The 21,067-nt window shown below is 46.7% G+C and overlaps 1 protein-coding gene across 1 annotated transcript in view; it reads right to left on the bottom strand.

Annotated features, from left to right (window-relative positions):
- Positions 1 to 3,253: 3,253 nt before the first annotated feature.
- The window catches only part of MOXD1 (monooxygenase DBH like 1), a 100,487-nt gene continuing 82,673 nt past the window's right edge, over positions 3,254 to 21,067 (bottom strand). Inside the window, exons 11-12 of the mRNA XM_083174685.1 lie at positions 9,223 to 9,391; positions 3,254 to 3,450 (exon numbers count right to left, since the gene is read on the bottom strand). Of these exons, the coding sequence (XP_083030811.1) occupies positions 3,295 to 3,450; positions 9,223 to 9,391 (325 nt within the window). The 3' untranslated portion in view covers positions 3,254 to 3,294. The remainder of the gene's footprint in view (positions 3,451 to 9,222; positions 9,392 to 21,067) is intronic.

A 21,067-nucleotide genomic window follows, 5' to 3' on the forward strand; every position in this document is an offset into this window, starting at 1 on the left:
TCCTCTACCATAACCACTTCATGTACCAGAAGAAGTACTACGTTCAGGTGTCCGGGACCGCGATGGGATCGAACCTGGCGCCTTCCTACGCGTGCACCTACATGCTTGATTACGAGCATAGATACATATTACCCCAATACCATGAGAAGATCAAATTCTACAGAAGATATATAGATGATGTCTTTCTGATCTGGGCAGGCTCACCTGACGAATTCTCTGACATGGTCAACCACCTCAATGCTAAGGACCATCCAATCAAATTCACACACCTCATTGAAAAGGACTCAATCAACTTTCTGGACATCACGGTCCATATCAAGGATGGAGAACTTCAGACCAGCCTGTACCGTAAGGCCACGGACAGAAACACCCTCCTCCTCACATCCAGCCAACACCCACCAACGCTTAAAGAGCATCTTCCAATCTCCCAGTTTATGCGAGTAATGCGTAACAACACGTCCAATACCACTATGGAAACTCAACTGGTTGAGATGACCGACCGTTTCAAACAGCGGGGATACTCAGAAACAACCCTAAAGCGCTGCCTGACTAAGGCAAGGAACAAAATGAACAACCCCCGACTGGAGACTCAGACCCCAAAACCAGAGCGAATGGTTTTCGTCAATAAATTTGACCATGCTTCCTCCAAGGTCCAGACGAGTATAAGAAAACACTGGCCTATCCTGGCATCTGACCAAAACTTAAAAATGCATAACTTTGGTCCCCCTATGGTAGCATACAAAAAAGGTGCTAACCTAAAGGAACTCCTCATGCGACCAACAACAAGCCCGCAGACAGAATCGAATACTACTTGGCTCTATTCAAAACGACCCGGCTGCTTCCGCTGTGCAGGTTGCACCACCTGTAATAGCCTCATCCCCGGCGCGACATTTCCACATCCACACACAGGCAGACAGATCAAGATCAAGTACCGCCTACACTGTCAAATGGACCATGTTGTCTACCTCCTCCACTGCCCATGTGGCCTTGCCTACATCGGGATGACATCAAGAAAATTCCGAGAAAGGATGGCTAATCACCGCAATTCGATTAGGGTGGCCCTGGAAACAAAAAAAGCTGAACTACCCGTTCCTCGCCACTTCCTAGCGGCAGGTCACCAGAACTCGAGCCTTCGCTGCCGCATCATAGACTGGGTACCCCCACCTCCTCGAGGTGGTGACCGTGGGCTAGCCTTGAAGAAACTTGAGAGTCGATGGATCTACAGATTGGACACTCTTGCCCCGAAGGGACTCAATGAAAATAACCCCCTCTCAATTTTTTTGAGATAACCCATATTCTGTACTACATTCCTCTAATATATCTGTGTTTTCTCCATTTGTTTGGTTTTTTCTGTATATATTTTTCTTCTATATATTTATTTGCCCACTGTATATATACACTGTTTTCCCCATTCTCCCCTTTTTTTCCCCTTTCCCTCCCCTTCAACCCCAACACCAACCCCCCCCCTTGCCTTTCTTCTGCCTCTCTTTGCTTTTGTTCTTTATCTCACCCCAAAACATCCACATCACTCTTGCAACGCTCCACCCCTTTAACACTTAATACCCCAACCTATGCACATCTGATATCGGGTTACCACACCCCCTAAACACCACCACGGAATTTTTGTCACAGTCCAATCACACAACAGTGGACACTCAGCAAACCTAGTTGTCACTACGGGTCCATCACACTCCAGCCTAGGAGTGCGTAGCTCCACCCCTCCGGGTTTTAATATGATGCACTGAGCGGTCCCCAACTCCCAATCACCACTTCCCTACCCGTCCCTTCACACTGGTCTCTATAGTTAAAACGATCCGGCTTATATCTTGTTAATTACAACGTATGCACGACTAGATTACCTTATTTACCCCGCTACTTATAAGCCAAGATTGCCGTTTTTGTGATTTATAAATTTCCGTGCTTCAGAACAGTTTATACCTTTTATATTGCGCACAGCTCCGGGAAACCCGGAAGCGTGTGCGTTCCAGCCTTGCGTTCCACAGGCCTCTTCCGGCCGACGCACTTCCGGTTTTACCGGAAGTCCCATAGCGCTATACAGACTCCGGTCTGTGGCGCTGCGCAGCTGCAACCCCTTAACTTAAGGTATAAATAGCCGGACCAGAGGGCAGTCAGATCAGCTGGCTGACCCTGTCTATATCCAGGCTGTTCCTGCTCCGTTGATTATGTGACTTCTATTTGAAAAACGTAACTATGTTTTACCTTCATGTATTTCTGCATGTTCTTCATTTTCAGCTAGATATGCAGTCTATGTAAATATCTGATGTATTGTCTGTATATTCTAGGCTCCTTGATAAAGGTCCATGTTGGGACCGAAACGTCGGGGCTTATATACTTCTCAGTTGCTTATAACGATGTTGACTCGTTTGGATTAAAAACTTCTTTGCTTTTATCACAAGGCTGATTTGTGATTGTGGCGAGTGCTCTGCTTCTACACCACCGTGTGTGGATATCTTGGATTTGTATTAAGGGGCATGTGATTGCATGTACCTTTTGCTGGGCACCCCACCGCTGTCTATATTTGGGTGAGAGTGCGGTCTTTCTCTGTTTTCTATATATATATATATATATATATATATATATATATCTCCCCAATGCCCCCATAGCAGAAAAAATGGAGGACCTGGCCTTGCAGGAGTACCATGATAGTAGGTCATGTCTCCTAATTTCAGGCACGTGCTTTCGGCATGTGCATATGTCCGGTCTCCTCTACCTTCAGTGTTGGGAGGTATGTATGCGGCATATTGGACATTGCAGTGCGTGGCATATTGTGTCTGGGCCATTGCGGTATGAGGCATAATGTGTCAGGGGCATTACAGTGTGTGGCATAATGTGTAAAGGGCATTTTTCTGTTATTATGCAGATTTTTTATTTAAAAAAAGTGATGTGGTCTATGGGAGGGGGCATGGTCATGCCGGCTCTCTGCAGAAGGGGAGGAGAGGGCGGAACCCTGGCCCCTCCATCAGACTCCGGCCCGGGTTAAAAAGTACCCCCCTCAACGCCAATGCACATGCCACGCATCGGGCTAGGTTGCTTGCGTGCCTAGGTAAATTGCTCAGTATGTCCCCAGCTTTAGTGCAACTAGCCCTTGGGTATAACAAACGATATAGCAGACCAAACAACAGTGTAATAAATGATGAACCCTTGCATGTACTATATAAAATTACTGAGATCTACTTTAATAAAAAATATTTTATTTTGTATTTAAAAAAAGTATTTTTAATAGTGTATTTATCTGTGTTTTTCAATATAATAGAGCATAATGATTTTACATAGTCATTTATAGTGTATTACTGTGCATATTGCAAATAGCAGACTTGTGGCTGTGGAAGCCCTTAAAGATGATGACAGTGAAGACGGAGAGGGACATGGTAACTCTTCTGCCACATACACCTTCTTCACTTCAGGCGGCGACAACAGCGTGCCTTGAACCTGTAAATAATCAGAATTATTGAACTGTGTAGAACTCATATGTAGATCTTGTAGTAGTAGAAATAATGGGGGTTATCCAGACCTGATCACTGTGCTGCTAATTTGCAGACATCTGCCATAAAGTAATTACCTCCCAGCCAGAGTGAAATCCCACCCCGTGCAAGCCTGCGAATTGAAGTGCACAGCTTGCGAATGCCTTGTGAAAAATACGCTGATTGGCGATTTGCTGCAAATCCATACAAAATCACCTTGTGTACGGCCAGTGATAAAAAAAGTAGCAGGATTTCATCACTGGATAGCCTTAGCATGTGTATTATAAGCCGTAAGCATGTGCAGACGTTTGATTATTGCCCATCCTGCGAATTCACTGCCATGCAATAAGGTCTGAATAATCCCCAATAATAGTAATAATAATCTGTTGTAAAATCTCCACTGAAAAATAACAGCCCGACTGTCCCAATACGATGTACTCCCATATAATTGGGAACTACAGTATGGCCTACATACTGATTGAGGGCCATACTGAGTGTCCGCCACTCCGAATCGCATCCCCCCCCCCCCAGCCATACCCACTCGCAACCACGCGATGGGATGTGTCAAGAAGACACATCCCCTCGCATGTGCCCACTGCCGGAGAAATCATTCAACGGTTGCCGATTATCGAATGATTTCTCAAGGGCCCGCAAATATAAGTCAGTGGAGACTGACTTATATTTGTGGGCTTCCGTCGAAGACAGGACGGACGGCTCCCTACCCCGGCCCTCACGTCACACCACCGTTTGCATGGGACCTCTCAGCATTTGCATGTGAATGCACCATCCCTGTCCCCTGCAGGGTCGGCACACAACCACCTCCTTCTCGTGCGAGCGTGACACCCACAGTGCAGGTTGGCGAGGGGGCTTGCACAGAAGTCCTGGACATGTGCATAACTAATTAGCGCATGCGCACATCCCAGCCATCGGTCCCCCGTGCAACTGCGTGGGGACCAAATGGATTGGAGTGAAGGTCCACACACCTTGGTGAGCCGGATCATCACTTGAGAACAGGAGCTATGCATACCTCCCAACATTTGCTGATAGCGATGCAGGACAGCCTGCGCGCCGTAGACGCGTGCCGATTTTTTTGGGCGTGGCTACATTAAAAGGGGGCATGGTCTATGCCCATGACGCTGCTGCGAGACCACACACCCATTTTCGCCGCTGTGGGGGCATGCTATTCACGAACGACTACGGGGGGACGACGACTCCCAACTGCCCCCTCCCCCCTGCTGCGGAACAATGCCGGCAGCGGGATAGACGTGGGACCATCCCAAAAAACTGTGACGTTCCCGCGATAAGCGGGACAAAATATGAACTAAATCCCCTTGTTGTATTGCTAGTCACAACAATGCAAAAAAGCTGGTACCATGTACAACATAGGCATATTTTTGTCTTTAAGATGTTATTTTCTTGTAAAAGGTTTTGTTTCTTCTCGTGTTTACTACTTTGGAGTTAGTTTATTAAACGCTTGACACTATTTGGAATAAGTGGTGACAGTTCCACCTCCAAGCTGTGAAACTTAGAGATAAGGAAAACAAAGCAATATAATCAAAGCTACAGTGGCTATAAAAAGTACTTGACCTTGTGGCAGTTGTCACATTTTACTTTCTTGCATCATGAAATCAAATGTATTCATTTAGGTTATTTTTTTACTACCAATCAATACCATGAAAAGTCAAAACAAAATAAATAATTTAAGGCTTTTTCTTAAAACAAACAAATGGACAACAATTGATGCCTCAAATATTGTTAGGTGCTCTCTCGCCTAGGGTGATATAATTTCTAGTTATGGCTGTGCCCACATACTGTACCAAGTGAAGAAAGATACATCTTGATCTAAAAGATGACTATGAGCCTTATTCAGCAGTATTAGCAATGCAAAAAAAAAAAAAGCATGAAAATGTCCAAAAAAACATGTTGCACTAAAGGTGGGGCAGACGTAACACATGCAGAGAGAGTTACATTTGGGTGTGATTTCAAACTTAAATCTAAATTGCAATGTAAAAATAAAGCTGCAAAAGCAGCCAGTATTTACCCTGCAGTCTGTGCTTTCCCCTACCTTCCTCCCAGCCTGTACCTCCCCTACCTGCGTCCCAGCCTGTGCCTCCCCCTACCTGTGCTTGATCCTACCTGTGACCCATCTTGTGCCTCACCCTACCTGCTCCCCAGCCTGCTCCTCACCCTTCCTGCTCCCCAGCCTGCTCCTCATCCTACCTGCACCCCAGCTTTCTCCCCACCCTACCTGGGCCCCAGCCTGATCCTCACCATACCTGGGCTCCATCCTGTGCCTCCCCCTATCTGTGTCCCATCCTGTGCCTCCCCTACCTGCGTCCCAGTGTGTGCTTCCCCCTACCTTCCTCCCAGCCTGTACCTCCCCTACCTGCGTCCCAGCCTGTGCCTCCCCCTACCTGTGCTCGATCCTACATGTGATCCATCCTGTGCCTCACCCTACCTGCTCCCAAGCCTGCTCCTCATCCTCACCCTACCTGGGTCCCATCCTGAGCCTCCCCCTACCTGCATCCCATCCTACAGTATGCCTCCCCCTACCTGTGCCCCATCCTACCTGTGACCCATCCTATGCTTCACCCTACCTGCACCCCACCCTGCTCCTCATCCTACCTGGGCCCCAGCCTGCACCTCACCCTACCTGCATCCTATCTTGTGCCTCACCCTACCTGCATCCCAGCCTGTGCCTCCCTTTACCTGTGTCTCACCCTACCTGTGACCCATCGTATGCTTCACCCTACCTGTGCCTGACTGCTATACCACCACTGTTGAACAGGACCCAGCCCAGCCTAACCATTGAAGCCTTGCAGGGTGCGTTTTATTCCCGGGAACACTCTGCAAATACCCTCCTAGGCTCCATTGCCCAGACTGGGTAAGGGTTTTTCCTGCTCATGGCCATTTCATTTACAATTGTTTTAATTTTGTTATATCCTCAATACATTTTTGTATTATAATATACCTCTGTGCGCCCACGGTCGTTATAAAATCTCTGCTATCTACCTGTGCCCCCATCTGTGCCTCACCCTACCTGTTCCCAGCATGTGCCTCATCCTATCCCCTACCTATTCGAATCCTATGCCCCAGTCTGTGCTCCATCCTGTACCTCATTCTGCCTATCCACCAGCTTGTTCCCCATCCTGTGCTTCATCCTCAATTCCATTTTATGCCCCATCCTGTGCCTCATTCTGTGGCCAGCTCGTACCTTATTTTAGCCCCATCCTGTGTAACAGCCTGTATCCCTGTTATATACAACTCTCTACCTATGCCCCATCTTATACCCTAACATGTGCACCATCTTATGCCCCAGCCTGTGTGGTATACTGAACCCCATCCTATGTCCCATCTTATACCTCCGCCTGTGCCTAATTCTACGAAATAGCCTGTACCAAATGTTATGCCCCCTCCTGTAACTCATGCTGCCCTCTCTCTGTCCCTCTATCTCCTTGTCCTTATGTCGATGTTGTCACCCTCTGTCCCTAAATTTTGTATCATGCCATGGCATTATGTGAATTTTCACGCTCCTTGCGTGTTGACTAATGTGAAATTGGGCACTAGTATTAGATAGTATAAGGTGTCCTTCTATTGTGGTGTATATTGTGTATAACACACATGTACACACACACACACACAGACATTCTGTTGGGAGCTAATTAGCCTACCAGTATATTTTTGGATTGTGGGAGGAAACCGGAGTACCCAGTGGAAACCCACGCAAGCACGGGGAGAATATACAAACTCCGCACAGTTAGAGCCAGGGTGGGAATCAAACTACTGCCTCAATACTGTGAGGCAGTAATGCTAACCATTACACCAGGGCTTGACAAATTTGTAAAAAATCTAGGAGCCAGAATGAAAGTGTAGGAGCCAGAAAAAAAAATAGTGACAGTGTGCGCCAAATAGTAACACCATAATGGCTATTACGTGTCACATACCCATTACATATTACACCACATGCCACAATGCCCATTATGCCACACACCATAAAACCTATTGCATACTATGCCACACACAATAATGCCCATTACATATACCACACCGTAATGCCCAGTACAGGGTAAACCAAACACAGTAATGCCCATTACAAATTATGCCACACACTGTAATGCCCATTACATATAATGCCCATGACATAGTATGCCACATATGGGTTTCTGACATGATGCCAGGCAGGGAAAGATCGAGAAAAAAATGACAGAGGGGGTGGGCACCATTGCAGGATCATGGATGAGGATCCAGGAGGTAGAGATTGGCAGGGAGAGCTGGCAGCAGCCTCTGCGTAAGCAGCGGGTTCCGTGGCTGGTTATCCTATCAGCAGCCTCGGGTGCCCCATTTAGCAGGCACGTAAGCAGATGGCCCCGCGGTGGGTTATATGGTTCAATATAACAGCCAGCAGACTGGTGCACAACTCTCCTGGCTGCCACTGTATCAGAGAAGATCCGCAGCGCGATAAGATGCCCCCAGTAAGTGCCCTGAACAAGATGCCCCCATTAGTGCCCTGATGCCACCATTAGTGCCCTGCACAAGATGCCCCAGTAGTGCCCTGATGCCCCCAGTAGTGCCCTGCACAAGATGCCCCCAGTAGTGCCCTGATGCCACCAGTAGTGCCCTGCAAAAGATGCCCCCAGTAGTGCCCTGATGCCCCCAGTAGTGCCCTGATGCCCCCAGTAGTGCCCTGATGCCAGCAGTACAACACATACAGTATAATACCCCCCAGCAGCAGTAATACTCACCACCACTGCCTGGCCTCTTCTTTTGCTGCCTCCTTACTTATTGAGGGGAGAAGTCAAGGTCTCTCTTCTCCCACCACACTGGGTGACCCCAGCAGGCATTTGAAATCTGGCGCCAGCTCGTGAGCCAGGCAGCCAATCACTGACCCCGGCTTCAGGCACCCGCGCTCCAATTGGCGCCACATTAAAAATATAGAATATACCTCCCGAGTGCCCTGCCAACTGTTTGGCCGGGTCTCCCTGCGGCCAGTTAAAGCACATGGATGCCAGTGCGTCCCCGCTGAGCTGATCACAGCAGAGGGGATCGCACAGCGCTGACACGCCGCTGCGCTGAGAGTGGGAGAGGAGGCGGGGTGAGCAGGTACTGTACATGGGAGAGCTGCGGCGTGTCAGTGTGGCAGGGAGGAGGACAAATGCATTTTACAGCTGACAGCCGCTCTCACCAGAGAAGGTGAGTGGCCTGTCAGCATGGCGTGGGTAGCTGGAAGCGCTTACACACTGCTCTGAGTTTAGCAGCGTGTCAGCTCTTCCAGCCACATCCCGCCCCCTGCTGCGCTGAGACGCGTCCTCCTGACCTATTGATGAGCGCGGCTGTCAGCCTATCGGCGGCCGGGCACAAGGCAGCGTAAGTAGCAGGAAAAAAAACGGGCAGGGCGCAGCGCCCCGCAAAAGGAAGGAAGCTATCTGAAACGATAATTATAACCCACTGCGGGGTCCGCTGCTGTGCATAATTCAAGCCACCACTCTCCCCGGGTTCTGCTTCCTGGCAAATCTGGTCGCCAGGAAGCAGAATCTGGTCGCCATGGCGACCTGGCCCCCAGGTTTTGTCGAGCCCTGCATTACACCATCCATACTGCCCCAAACCTGGCCCTATGTTTGGAGCATCATTTTAAGAAATTATACTGTGTTAAAAGACAGTTTATTTTGCTGGTTCGTCAATTTAGCCCAAAGTCAAGGATTCTAACTGGACACTTCAATATGCAGAAATTGCTTTTACTTACATTCCATTCTCCATTGTCGTGCTTAGAACAACGGACATTTATTGGAATTTGCCGGACACGTTCATTGAAGGAATTTCCCTTCTTCTTGGACCACTGAAATGTGTTCATAGCCTCTGTAAATGTAAGGTTGTTGTATCTTTTTGGACTCTTAATTATAAAGGGCCAGGAGCTGCAAGTTAAAATAAAAAGACATCTATATTATATTTTATTGGATATTCAAAATAAATGCCTTATGACATATATATATATATATAAGACCCCCAAAGCACCAATACAGTGGAAGCCCCCCACAAGTGACCCCATTTTGCAAACTACACCCCTCAGGGAATTCATCTAGGGGTATAGTGTACATTTCAAACCCCCAGGGGTTTCACCAATTTTGATACAAGTGACTTTAGAGTCCAGGAATCGGATGATCCCAGCCGCAGACCGCAGGTCCCTTTAGAGCCAGCATCCTCCACAAACCCAAAAGGTCGGCCACCCGCCGGAGCGGCCAAAACCAGAGGGCAAAGAGAGCTCAAAGCCCTACTGAGGAGCTAATCTACAATTTGTCATCTCATACCTTAACAGCTGCAGAGGAATCAGTCCTCAGAAAAGGTTTATCATTTATCCCCACAAACCCTCACAATGAGTTACAATGGCAAATAGACCGTCACAGATTTGACCGGAATTTACGTTTAAAGGAATATTTTCAATATCAAGATTCGTCAGACACACCGGACTCCGTTCAACAATTTATCCAATCCAGGAGTAAGTCCAAATTTGATCCTTCATCAACAAATACGTCACTACCTACCTTCTCAAGATTAGTGGATGCCTCAGTATCTAAATACAACGCGGCCACATCTAACATCAGATATAATTTATCTCGTGATGAACGCACAGCCCTTAAAAATTTGTCCAGTTACCGACACATCATCATCAGATCGGCCGACAAGGGTGGAGCTATAGTAGTCCAAAACTTGGGTGACTATAAAGATGAAATCATGCAACAACTTAATAACCCAGAGGTTTATGTTAAATTACCCACAGATCCCACCAATAATTACAAGCGGGAAGTGGATGCCATACTGTCAGAGGCATGTCAACATAATTTATTGCATAAAGACCTTGCAAAAGCTTTAACCCAACAGTTCCCAGTCATTCCGGTTATTTATACAGTCCCCAAGTTGCACAAAAACCCAATAAAACCTCCAGGCCGCCCGATCATTTCGGCCAATAACTCCCTTTTTCAGCCAATATCAAAATTCTTGGACATCATACTCCAACCTCACGTACAACTCCAACCGACCTACGTTAAGGACACTACAGATTTCTTGCTTCGCCTCCAGCAAATCAGCTCCATACCAACTGGCACAGTTTTAGTAACTCTTGATGTCTGCAGTCTTTACACCGCAATTCCCCAAATATCAGGGGTAGCTGCGGTAGCTGACTTTTTGCGTACTAACAATATTAACGATATGGATCACTCTTTATTTCTAAAATTGCTCACTCTCACTCTAGAAAGAAATTATTTCCTATTCAATGGCGAATTATACCAGCAAAAGTCCGGGTGTGCCATGGGCAGCCCGGTCGCTCCGAGCCTCGCAAATATTTTCATGTTTGCGGAGGAACGAGAAAAATTTCTACAAGTTGATCATATCTCCAAACACATTCTGTTATACTGTCGCTTCATTGACGACTTGTTTTGTCTGTGGTCAGGCCCCATTGCCACATTGGAAAACCATATAACCGCCATCAACAACAGCAACAGCCCAATTAAATACACCTATAATATCCAGCCTGAAAAAATTGAGTATCTGGATGTACAGGTTAGTTTATTGCATGGCGAGTTACAAACCTCTGTATATTCAAAGCCCACCGACCGTAACACCCTGCTGCTTGGGTCTAGTCATCACCCTAACCCTTTGAAAAAAGGCCTCCCTAATTAGCAACTGATGCGAGTGGCCAGAATATCCAGCACACAGGCCAGGGCGGTGGAAAGTACCAACAAAGTAGTGGATAAATTCGTGGCTAGAGGGTATGGTCTCAAACCATTAAAACAACTGCAGCAAGAGGTCCTGGACACACCACGGGAGACACTGTTACAACCTACAATAAGAAACCAACAAAATGTAGTACCATGGAAACAACAGTTCTCATTGTCCAGCCCTGTGGTACAGCGAGCCACTACAGCTCTGTGGCCCATAATAAAAACGGATGGGTCCCTGCCTGGACTAAAGAACAAAAGACCCATGGCCTGTTACACCAGGGGTCGTAACATTAAAGATAGTGTGGTCCACACAGACATTACTGGCTTCGATGCCCCGCCTCCAGCTTCTAATTTTTTGACAAAAGACCCAGGTTGCTATAAATGCTTAAACTGCACCACTTGTAAAAATTTAGTAGCATGCAAAACATTTTCTCATCCCAGCAATAATACTAACTTTCGGATCAAGTACATATTAACCTGCATGACCACCCACGTGGTTTATCTTTTATTTTGCCCCTGCAAATTATATTATGTAGGCAAGACCATCCGAACCATCAGGGACCGGATGGCCCTCCACAGATCATCCATAAACAATGCCATCAAACAAAAGACTGCAGACCAACCGGTTGCACGCCATTTTTTAGATGCAGGGCACACTGTCAAAGATCTTAAGTTCATCTTGATAGATCATATACCGCCTTTCCGACGTGGGGGAGATCGTGATGGGGCTTTGCTTAAATTGGAAGCCCGTTGGATATATAAATTGAACACGTGTAAACCTCAAGGATTGAACGAGAGGTTTAATTGGAGTATATTGTTCTAGCTCCTTATTCACCATTCACATTTCTGTTGTATCATTCAGTTTGTCTAAGCCTTGAACTGTTCTGTCGGGATCATACACAGGCAGTGCAAGCAGGCTCTCACTTAGTGAGAACCGCCAGCCTGTCAAGTGTACTGACAGCAGCTTGAGGTAGTGGGTTGCGTCTCTGTGCCTCAGCAGTACACGCAGCGTCCTGCCAGTAATGTGTATATTGTGTGTTATTTGTTTGCCACGACCAGATCGCCAACCTGTCATGTGTACTGTTGGCAACTCGATGCAGAGGGCTGCGTATTTGTGCTTTATAAAGTACACGCAGCGTCCTGTCTGCAGTGTTTACACGGCGCGCTATCTGTTCACAGCGATCAGGTTATCCACACACGGCGGACTGTCAGCCTTGAACAGCCGCTTTCACCATGTATTTCATTCATGATTTTGGACTGTGTTTGTTGTCATCCATACGATGACGTCCGGCGGCTGGGGGCGTTGGCTTGATCGGTTGCCCGGCAACGGGAACAGGAAGCTAGCGTCATGCACGCTGACTCACCCCTTGTTTGGGGGAGGATTGGAGTGCACCCAGCCGCCGGGCGGACGCTGCCAGTTATGTAAGTTATAAATTGTGCTTTTCAGTATGCAGTTTTGTTTACACACATGCACATCGTGTCTTGAAAAAAGTGTCTGTGTGACATTGAAACGTCGACTGCTTCGGCAGCGATGAGCATGTAGTTATTTCCTTGTTTGACCTATAAAATCATCTATTTGAAAGACCTCTGGAGTGACGCCTATTTTTCCTACTCTATATATATATATATATATATATATATATATACTGTAAAAAGTAAAGTATGAACAAGTCAGTTTAACCCCTTCAGTGGTGTTTTTTTTAAGGGAGCGTTCCCCACTGGGCGAGTTTTTTATGGGGAGTGCTCCCAAAAAAAAACCCCACCACTGACTCCCCGGGTCTGGGCAGCACCGCTGAACTGTCAACCAGCCGCTGCCCTGCCCTGAGCCCAAGCGCCCTGTTCCCAGCAGCCGGCTTGTCATAAGCCGGTGCCAGAGTCTTTTATAGAAAAGCCGGAGGGGAGGGGGGAGGAGGAGGGAGGAGGATGCGCGGCAGAGGGGAGGGAGCCGGGAAGTGCTGAAGCTGTCTGAAGGGGCCCTACATACGCAGAGATATGTGCCGGAGATTCGTAACGGGAGATTCAGCACAAGAGATTTCACTCTTTCAGATAATGAGCCACATACAGAGAGAATTGTGTCAGAGCACCGGAGATTTCAAATCTGTCACAACTGTCACAGAAAGTGAAGTAAAACACTGCACTTCATCACAAAAGTAATGTCATATGGTATAGACATCTACCACATAAATAATGTCTTCTTTAATAAATGTTCTTTCACCTCCCCCTAGTATCCCCCCCCCAAAAAAAAAAAAAAACAACAACAACAAGTTTAATCATTGGTGGCTAGTGGACCCCCTGCAAAAAAACTTAAATCATGGTAGCTAGTGGTTCCCACAGAACCCCCCACCCCCATATGCAAACGTTTAAACAGTAAAACAGTTGGTACAGTGAGAACTGACATAAAAAATACTTATCAAGTCCGGGGTCCAGCGTCTCATCCTCTCAGTCATACAGACAATAATTTTCTATAATGGCAAAAAAATGGCATGGGGTCCCCCCCCCAGGCATGACCAGCCCCGGGCTTTTTGAGTGGTCCTGGTTTTCCAAAATACGGAGGAGGTGAGTGGGGTCCCCCGGATTTTGGGGACTAGCACCAGGCTCTTGAGTTCGCCCTGGTTTCCAAAATATGGGGGACAAAATGAAAAGGGTCCCCCGTAATTTGGGGACCAGCACCAGGCTCCATTAGCAGGGGGTGTACTGCCATAGCCAGGGGACACACGTGATGGGGTCCCGTCGCCAAAGCATTACCCACCCTAACTAGTCAGCCCAGGCCGGGAGTTTTTGGGGAGGTGGGGACCCCTCTCCAGGGTACCCCAGGCCTGGGCTGAAGCCTGGGGCTATCCTCTACACCCCTGGGCGGTGGGTGCAGGGTTGATAGCTTGTTTAACAGTAATATTGTCTTTTACAGTAGGACTACAGGTCCCAGCAAGCCTGCCCCACATGCTGGCAATTAGGAGAACCACATGTGGGGCAGTAAAAGCCCGCCGGTACCTATAGCCCCCTGTAAAGGAAATATTAAAATAAAAACACAAACACAGGTTTTAGAAGGTTTTATTTAATAAAAACACAAACACAGGTTTTTACATATTTTATTAAACTGCATTTTGTCTTCACCCAGGGCGGCTCCTGCGGTGTCTTCACTTGGGGGCCCCCTAAGTTCTTTTGCATGGCCGCCGCCTCCCAGGGCTTCTGCCTCTTCATCTGTGTTCTTCACCTGGGGGTGGTGGCCTTTTAAGCTCTTTTGCATTGTCTGCGCCTCCCAGGACTTCAGGAGCTCTTCTCCTCTGCCGTCAGACTGACTGCCCCTACCCTGTCTCGAGCTGGCTAATATAGGAGCTTTCTGAGCGACTGCTCTGAATTGTACAGCGGAGCGGGTCCATTCTGAATCTTGGACAGATTCAGAGCGGAGGGAGCGCGCATTTAAATCACTGTAGCGATTTACATGCATTTTCAGGGATTTTCTGAGTGACTTGTTAAAATCGCTCAGAAAATGCCTGAAAATGATGCTGTGTGTGGGGCCCATGAGTTCAGAGATTGAACTCAGCAGTGCTGCCCGGCTCTAAACTGTGGCAATCCCGAGAATTTTCCGGGCTTGCCAGACTGGGCACTGAGGCACAGCCCGGAAAATTCTCGGGATTGCCACTGAAGGGGTTAAGAAAATAAATCATAAAAATCTCATTTATTCATGTCCACCATTTGCTTGCGTCAACCTTCTGATCAAGTCAACATAATGCATGTCGAATAAGAGTTAACCTTTTGACTGTCAATCTAGACACCATCGACCTAATGAATGCATACAGGTAGGTCCCTCAACCTCTTGGTTCTTGGCCTGCACTATGCTTGTCTCCTTTATACCTCCCCCCCCCCCCCCAACACACACACATTCGGTAATCTGATCTTTTCTGTCTGTCACCCCCCTCCCCCAGGGCACTGGTTCATTGATTACTACTTATATTATCTGTCACACATTTGACAGTTTAATCATTCCCCTTGTACTATCTTACTATAAGTATTGCTTTTTGTGTTTTATTGAAACATTGTTTTATTGAAAAATAGCACTGTACATAAAGTAATCATTTGCAGAAGTATGTACATTACTACATTTTAGGGACATTTCACATTAAAACAAGGAAAACCACAAAACCTACAGTAGGTTATCCTTATCAAGATCAGCATCTGAACACATCAAAACAGTGACCTCAGGCATAAACAAAATGTGTTCATAAGAACACAGTAGGTTGGAAATAAATAATAATTAATCCATGGACAGGCAGATCTTCAGAGTATACATAAATACTGAAGAGATAAAGGGATGTCAAATACTGTAGTCCAGGAGGTCACACAACACACCCCAGGGTAACAACTAAGAACATTTAGGGCTGTCAGATATCAGTGGACCTACAGTAAGTTGTAAAGGAGAAGCTACTGTACAACAGATCAATCTAATTGTTGACATGCTTCTTCCAGCAAAGTAACATTCATATAGATTATTTACATAGTCTGGTTTGGTTCACATACAAGTAGACATTATTTATACAGTAGGTGGGTACACACTATAAAGATGTTTCTAATGATATTATCCTGCACATCGTCTAGTGTATATGCACTATATCAATAATGATACACACATCCTGAGTAGTTAGCAGCCCCCTGTCATCTGAATATGCAGTCAAATCCTGACTATCTCGTCAGCGACAGCATGCTCCTAGATGTAACAAAAAGAATGGAACTGCGCAATAAAGGGGAATACATGCAATTTATTTATGCACTAATAAAAAATACACAATTTCAAAATACAATTATAAGAATTAGTAAAACAAGGGGGGGGGGGGTATATAAAATTGTTAGCACAACCGGTCGTGTCTAATTAGTATGTATTTAAAACCAAATACAGTTTGCTTCCCTTGAATTAGTCACAGTCAGATTAGTGTATTAGTTGGTTAGAATGCTGGTTTTTGTAACAGTCTTGTTTATGGATTAGTGGAATAACTGTCCAGGTTTTTATGTCTGGCCAGACAATTTTTGTATTTGGGGTACCTTACAGCTGCCACCTGTAGTTCCTCCGGTCTCCCAGTGGATGGTGCTGAATCACCTTTCTTGTTCCCACTTTATCTGGAGTCACCTTCGTGCTGGTGGTCTGATGATAGGCTTGTATGGTTCTCCCCTTTGGTGCAAATAAAAGAATTATGGATATCCCAACGCGTTTCCCCGCCTCCGGTGACGGTCTCAGCGGCTTTTTCAAGGGAAATATAAGGAAAATAGCAAGTTACTTGCTATTTTCCTTATATTTCCCTTGAAAAAGCCGCTGAGACCGTCACCGGAGGCGGGGAAACGCGTTGGGATATCCATAATTCTTTTATTTGCACCAAAGGGGAGAACCATACAAGCCTATCATCAGACCACCAGCACGAAGGTGACTCCAGATAAAGTGGGAACAAGAAAGGTGATTCAGCACCATCCACTGGGAGACCGGAGGAACTACAGGTGGCAGCTGTAAGGTACCCCAAATACAAAAATTGTCTGGCCAGACATAAAAACCTGGACAGTTATTCCACTAATCCATAAACAAGACTGTTACAAAAACCAGCATTCTAACCAACTAATACACTAATCTGACTGTGACTAATTCAAGGGAAGCAAACTGTATTTGGTTTTAAATACATACTAATTAGACACGACCGGTTGTGCTAACAATTTTATATACCCCCCCCCCCCTTGTTTTACTAATTCTTATAATTGTATTTTGAAATTGTGTATTTTTTATTAGTGCATAAATAAATTGCATGTATTCCCCTTTATTGCGCAGTTCCATTCTTTTTGTTTTTTCTGGTACCAATTTGGGGGAACTGAGCTACCCCTTATAGAACAGCCGCAATAACGGGGACTTTGATCTTGATAAATTTTTGTTATTATTAACGGATTAGTGAAGTCAACCCACTCACGGCGCAGGACTTAACCAAAACTTTGCTCCTAGATGTCTTTGATATATTTCAGTGTGTAGACACTATATGGTTTGCAGGAGCTTAGGAAGTTTAATGGAAAATTGTTAATGATAATGGGGCACATGTATTAAGCCTGCTAAAGTGATAAAGCAGTGATAAAGTGGAAGGTAATAATGCATCAGCCAATAAGCTGTGTTTGAAAAATGACATCTAGGAGTTGATTGGCTGGTGCGTTATCACCTTCCAATTTATCACTGCTTTATCACCAATTATCACTTTACCAGGCCTAATACATCTGCCCCATCATTTGTTAATGATATTGTATATTGGCCCTTATTCAGATCTGATTGCAGTACAAATTTGTTTTCAAAATGGGCAAAACCATGTGCACTGCAGGTGGGGCAGATGTAACATGTGCAGAGAGAGTTAAATTTGGGTGGGATGTGTTGAAACTGAAATCAGTGAAAAAATAATGCAGCCAGTATTTACCTGCACAGAAACAAAGTAACTCCCCCAACTCTTACTCTCTCTCTATACATGTTACAGCTGCCCCACCTGCAGTGCACATGGTTTGTCCATTTTGAGAACAAATTTGTACTGCGATCAGATCTGAATAAGGTGCCAGTGTGTACGCACCTTTACAGTATTTTTTTTTTCTTCTATGCTGTCATTACATAACTGTAGTTTTAATCAGAAGGAAATTATGTATCTATATGTGCAAAGTAAATGTTATCATCTTGGCAAAATGAGCTTGTGGTGGGAGACTTTCTGTTGAAAGTTGAGAGTGCTACTGCACATATTCCAAATTGGCTCCATTAAGCTGGCTTCAATCCCTAACAAAGACTGCCACCATCTATACATCTGTTTATGCTTGACCACCATATTGTCACTGTGGGCCTTATTCTGGTCTGTGCGGCCGGAGCCATATATGCGGCCAGGACCGTGCGTCCTAAACCCCGCCTTTCGTATGGATCGCTCACTCCGTCCGAATGCGGTAAGCCGCTGACCGCACGGAGCACGAGTGGATTTCTCATGTATACACCTCCTCCATCTCTGGGAACCTCCCCCATCATTCGATGGTCGCATACCATCGAATGCAGGACCGAGCGGTCAGGCAGCTCCCGCGAGCTCAGACCACTCTTTTCTCCGTGCAAAAGCAGGGATCTGGGCGGGCAGCTGACATCCGGCAATGTCATATGCAGAGGCGTAGCGAGGGCGGAGCCGGCGGAGCACACGCTCCGGGCGCAGGAAGATTGCATGGCGCCGGAGCTATGCTGTGCTACCGCCAGCTCACCCTCTCGCTCGCCAGCCAGCTGCCCCGCCCGCCCGCTTCCCCGCTCGCCCGCCAGCTAGCTAGCTTCCCTGCTCCGTCCGGTGACAGCTTCCCTGCTCCGTCCGGTGACAGGCTCCGTCAGGTACATGCTGAACACTGCTCGCTGCTGCTATGTAAAAATTCATGGGTCCCGCTGGACCGCTAGCCAATGGGCGCTTGCGGTCCAGCAGCCAATCAACTGATGGCTGCTGGACCGCGAGCGCCTATTGGCTAGCGGTCCAGCGGCAGATATGAATTTTACATAGCCGCCGCATCTCTCTCCCGGACACAGAGCAGAGAGCCGTGAGCGCGGGCGGGCTGTGCACACTGGCAGGGGGGAGGAGAGAGGAGGGGTGCACACTCACAGCACACATGCTGCAGTGCATCGACTCTGTCAGCACAGGCAGGGGGGGCGGCTGGCTGTCTAACTATGGTGTACTCCCACCCTGCTGCACCCACCCTGCTGCACTCACCCTCCTAACCCTCCTAACCACATAACCCACCCACCCTGCTGCACCCACAAACCCATCCTACTGCAGCCACCCACCCACCCTGCTGCATCCTACTGCACTCACCCACCCACCCTGCTGCATCCTACTGCACTCACGCACCCACCCTGCTGCATCCTACTGCACCCGCCCACCCTGCTGCACCCTACTGCCCCCTTGGCATCGAGCATCAAGCCCCTTGCATTGAGCATGAAGCCCCTTGACATTGAGCATGAAGCCCCTGGCATTGAGGTAAGTGGCACTTATGTGTCAAATGTGTAATCGGCATTATGGTGTGTTGTATGTAATGGGCATTGCGGAGTGTTATATAGTATGCAATGGGCATTGCGGAGTGTTATATAGTATGTCATGGGCATTGCGGAGTGTTATATAGTATGTCATGGGCATTGCGGAGTGTTATATAGTATGTCATGGGCATTATGGTGTGTTATATAGTATGCAATGGGCATTGCGGAGTGTTATATAGTATGTCATGGGCATTGCGGAGTGTTATATAATATGTCATGGGCATTGCGGAGTGTTATATAGTATGTCATGGGCATTGCGGAGTGTTATATAGTATGTCATGGGCATTGCGGAGTGTTATATAGTATGTCATGGGCATTGCGGAGTGTTATATAGTATGTCATGGGCATTGCGTAGTGTTATATAGTATGTCATGGGCATCACGGTGTGTTATATAGTATGTCATGGGCATTGCGGAGTGTTATATAGTATGTCATGGGCATTGCGGAGTGTTATATAGTATGTCATGGGCATTGCGGAGTGTGATATAGTATGTCATGGGGATTACGGTGTGTTATATAGTATGTCATGGGCATTGCGGAGTGTTATATGGTATGTCATGGGCATTGCGGAGTGTTATATAGTATGTAATGGGCATTACAGTGTGTTATATAGTATGTAATGGGCATTGTGGAATGTTATATAGTATGTAATGGGCATTACGGAGTGTTATATAGTATGTCATGGGCATTGCGCAGTGTTATATAGTATGTCATGGGCATTGCGGAGTGTTATATAGTATGTAATGGGCATTGCGGAGTGTTATATGGTATGTCATGGGCATTGCGCAGTGTTATATGGTATGTCATGGGCATTGCGGAGTGTTATATAGTATGTAATGGGCATTGCGGAGTGTTATATGGTATGTCATGGGCATTGTGGAGTGTTATATAGTATGTCATGGGCATTGCGGAGTGTTATATAGTATGTAATGGGCATTGCGGAGTGTTATATGGTATGTCATGGGCATTGCGCAGTGTTATATAGTATATCACGCGCATTGCGGAGTGTTATATAGTATGTCATGGGCATTGTGGAGTGTTATATAGTATGTCACGGGCATTGCGGAGTGTTATATAGCATGTCATGGGCATTGCGGAGTGTTATATAGTATGTCATGGGCATTGTGGAGTGTTATATAGTATATCATGGGCATCGTGTGGGCTTATGTGTAATTTGAATTACAAAGTTCACTAAAATGTCCAATGGGCATTACGGTGTGTGGTATAATATATAATTGGTCCCTGCCCACTTTTCACTGTGCAGGAGCCTCACCTACTACAAATTGGGGGGGGAGCGCGAAACATGCCCTTGCTCCGGGCGCCGTGGCACCTAGCTACACCACTGGTCATATGTCCGTCCTCTACACGTGCGTCACGGCCGCATTACCATACGTACGCCCAGCGTTTTCATGGGAACGCCCATGAAACGCGGGGCGTATGCATATGTTAATGAGGCCAAGCAGCCCTTCACGCCCCTCTCCTCCCCCTTTTCATAGTGTAAACAATTTATGCAGAATTTTGACGTATGTCCCATTCGCACATGCGCAGATATGCCTCTGCACATGCGCAGACACAAAACATTGGCGGAACGAACGCACGCGGACATATCCGCACCAACCAGAATAAGGGCCTGTGTTAGAAGTGCTTCAATGGGACATGGATGTTTTTTGACTTCACTCCAGAGAGACCCTGCACTACTGCCTAATTCCATCCTGCTACAATTGCTCATACCCCTTTGCACAGAAAAAAACAAAACTACAAATGCCATTTTAGAAGCATCTGTATGAAGTTTGCGTTTTGTTGAGTAGTATGTTATGGCATCAAAC

The sequence above is a fragment of the Crinia signifera genome, chromosome 3 (assembly GCF_055691185.1).
Source record: "Crinia signifera chromosome 3, ASM5569118v1, whole genome shotgun sequence".
Lineage (NCBI taxonomy): Eukaryota > Metazoa > Chordata > Amphibia > Anura > Myobatrachidae > Crinia > Crinia signifera.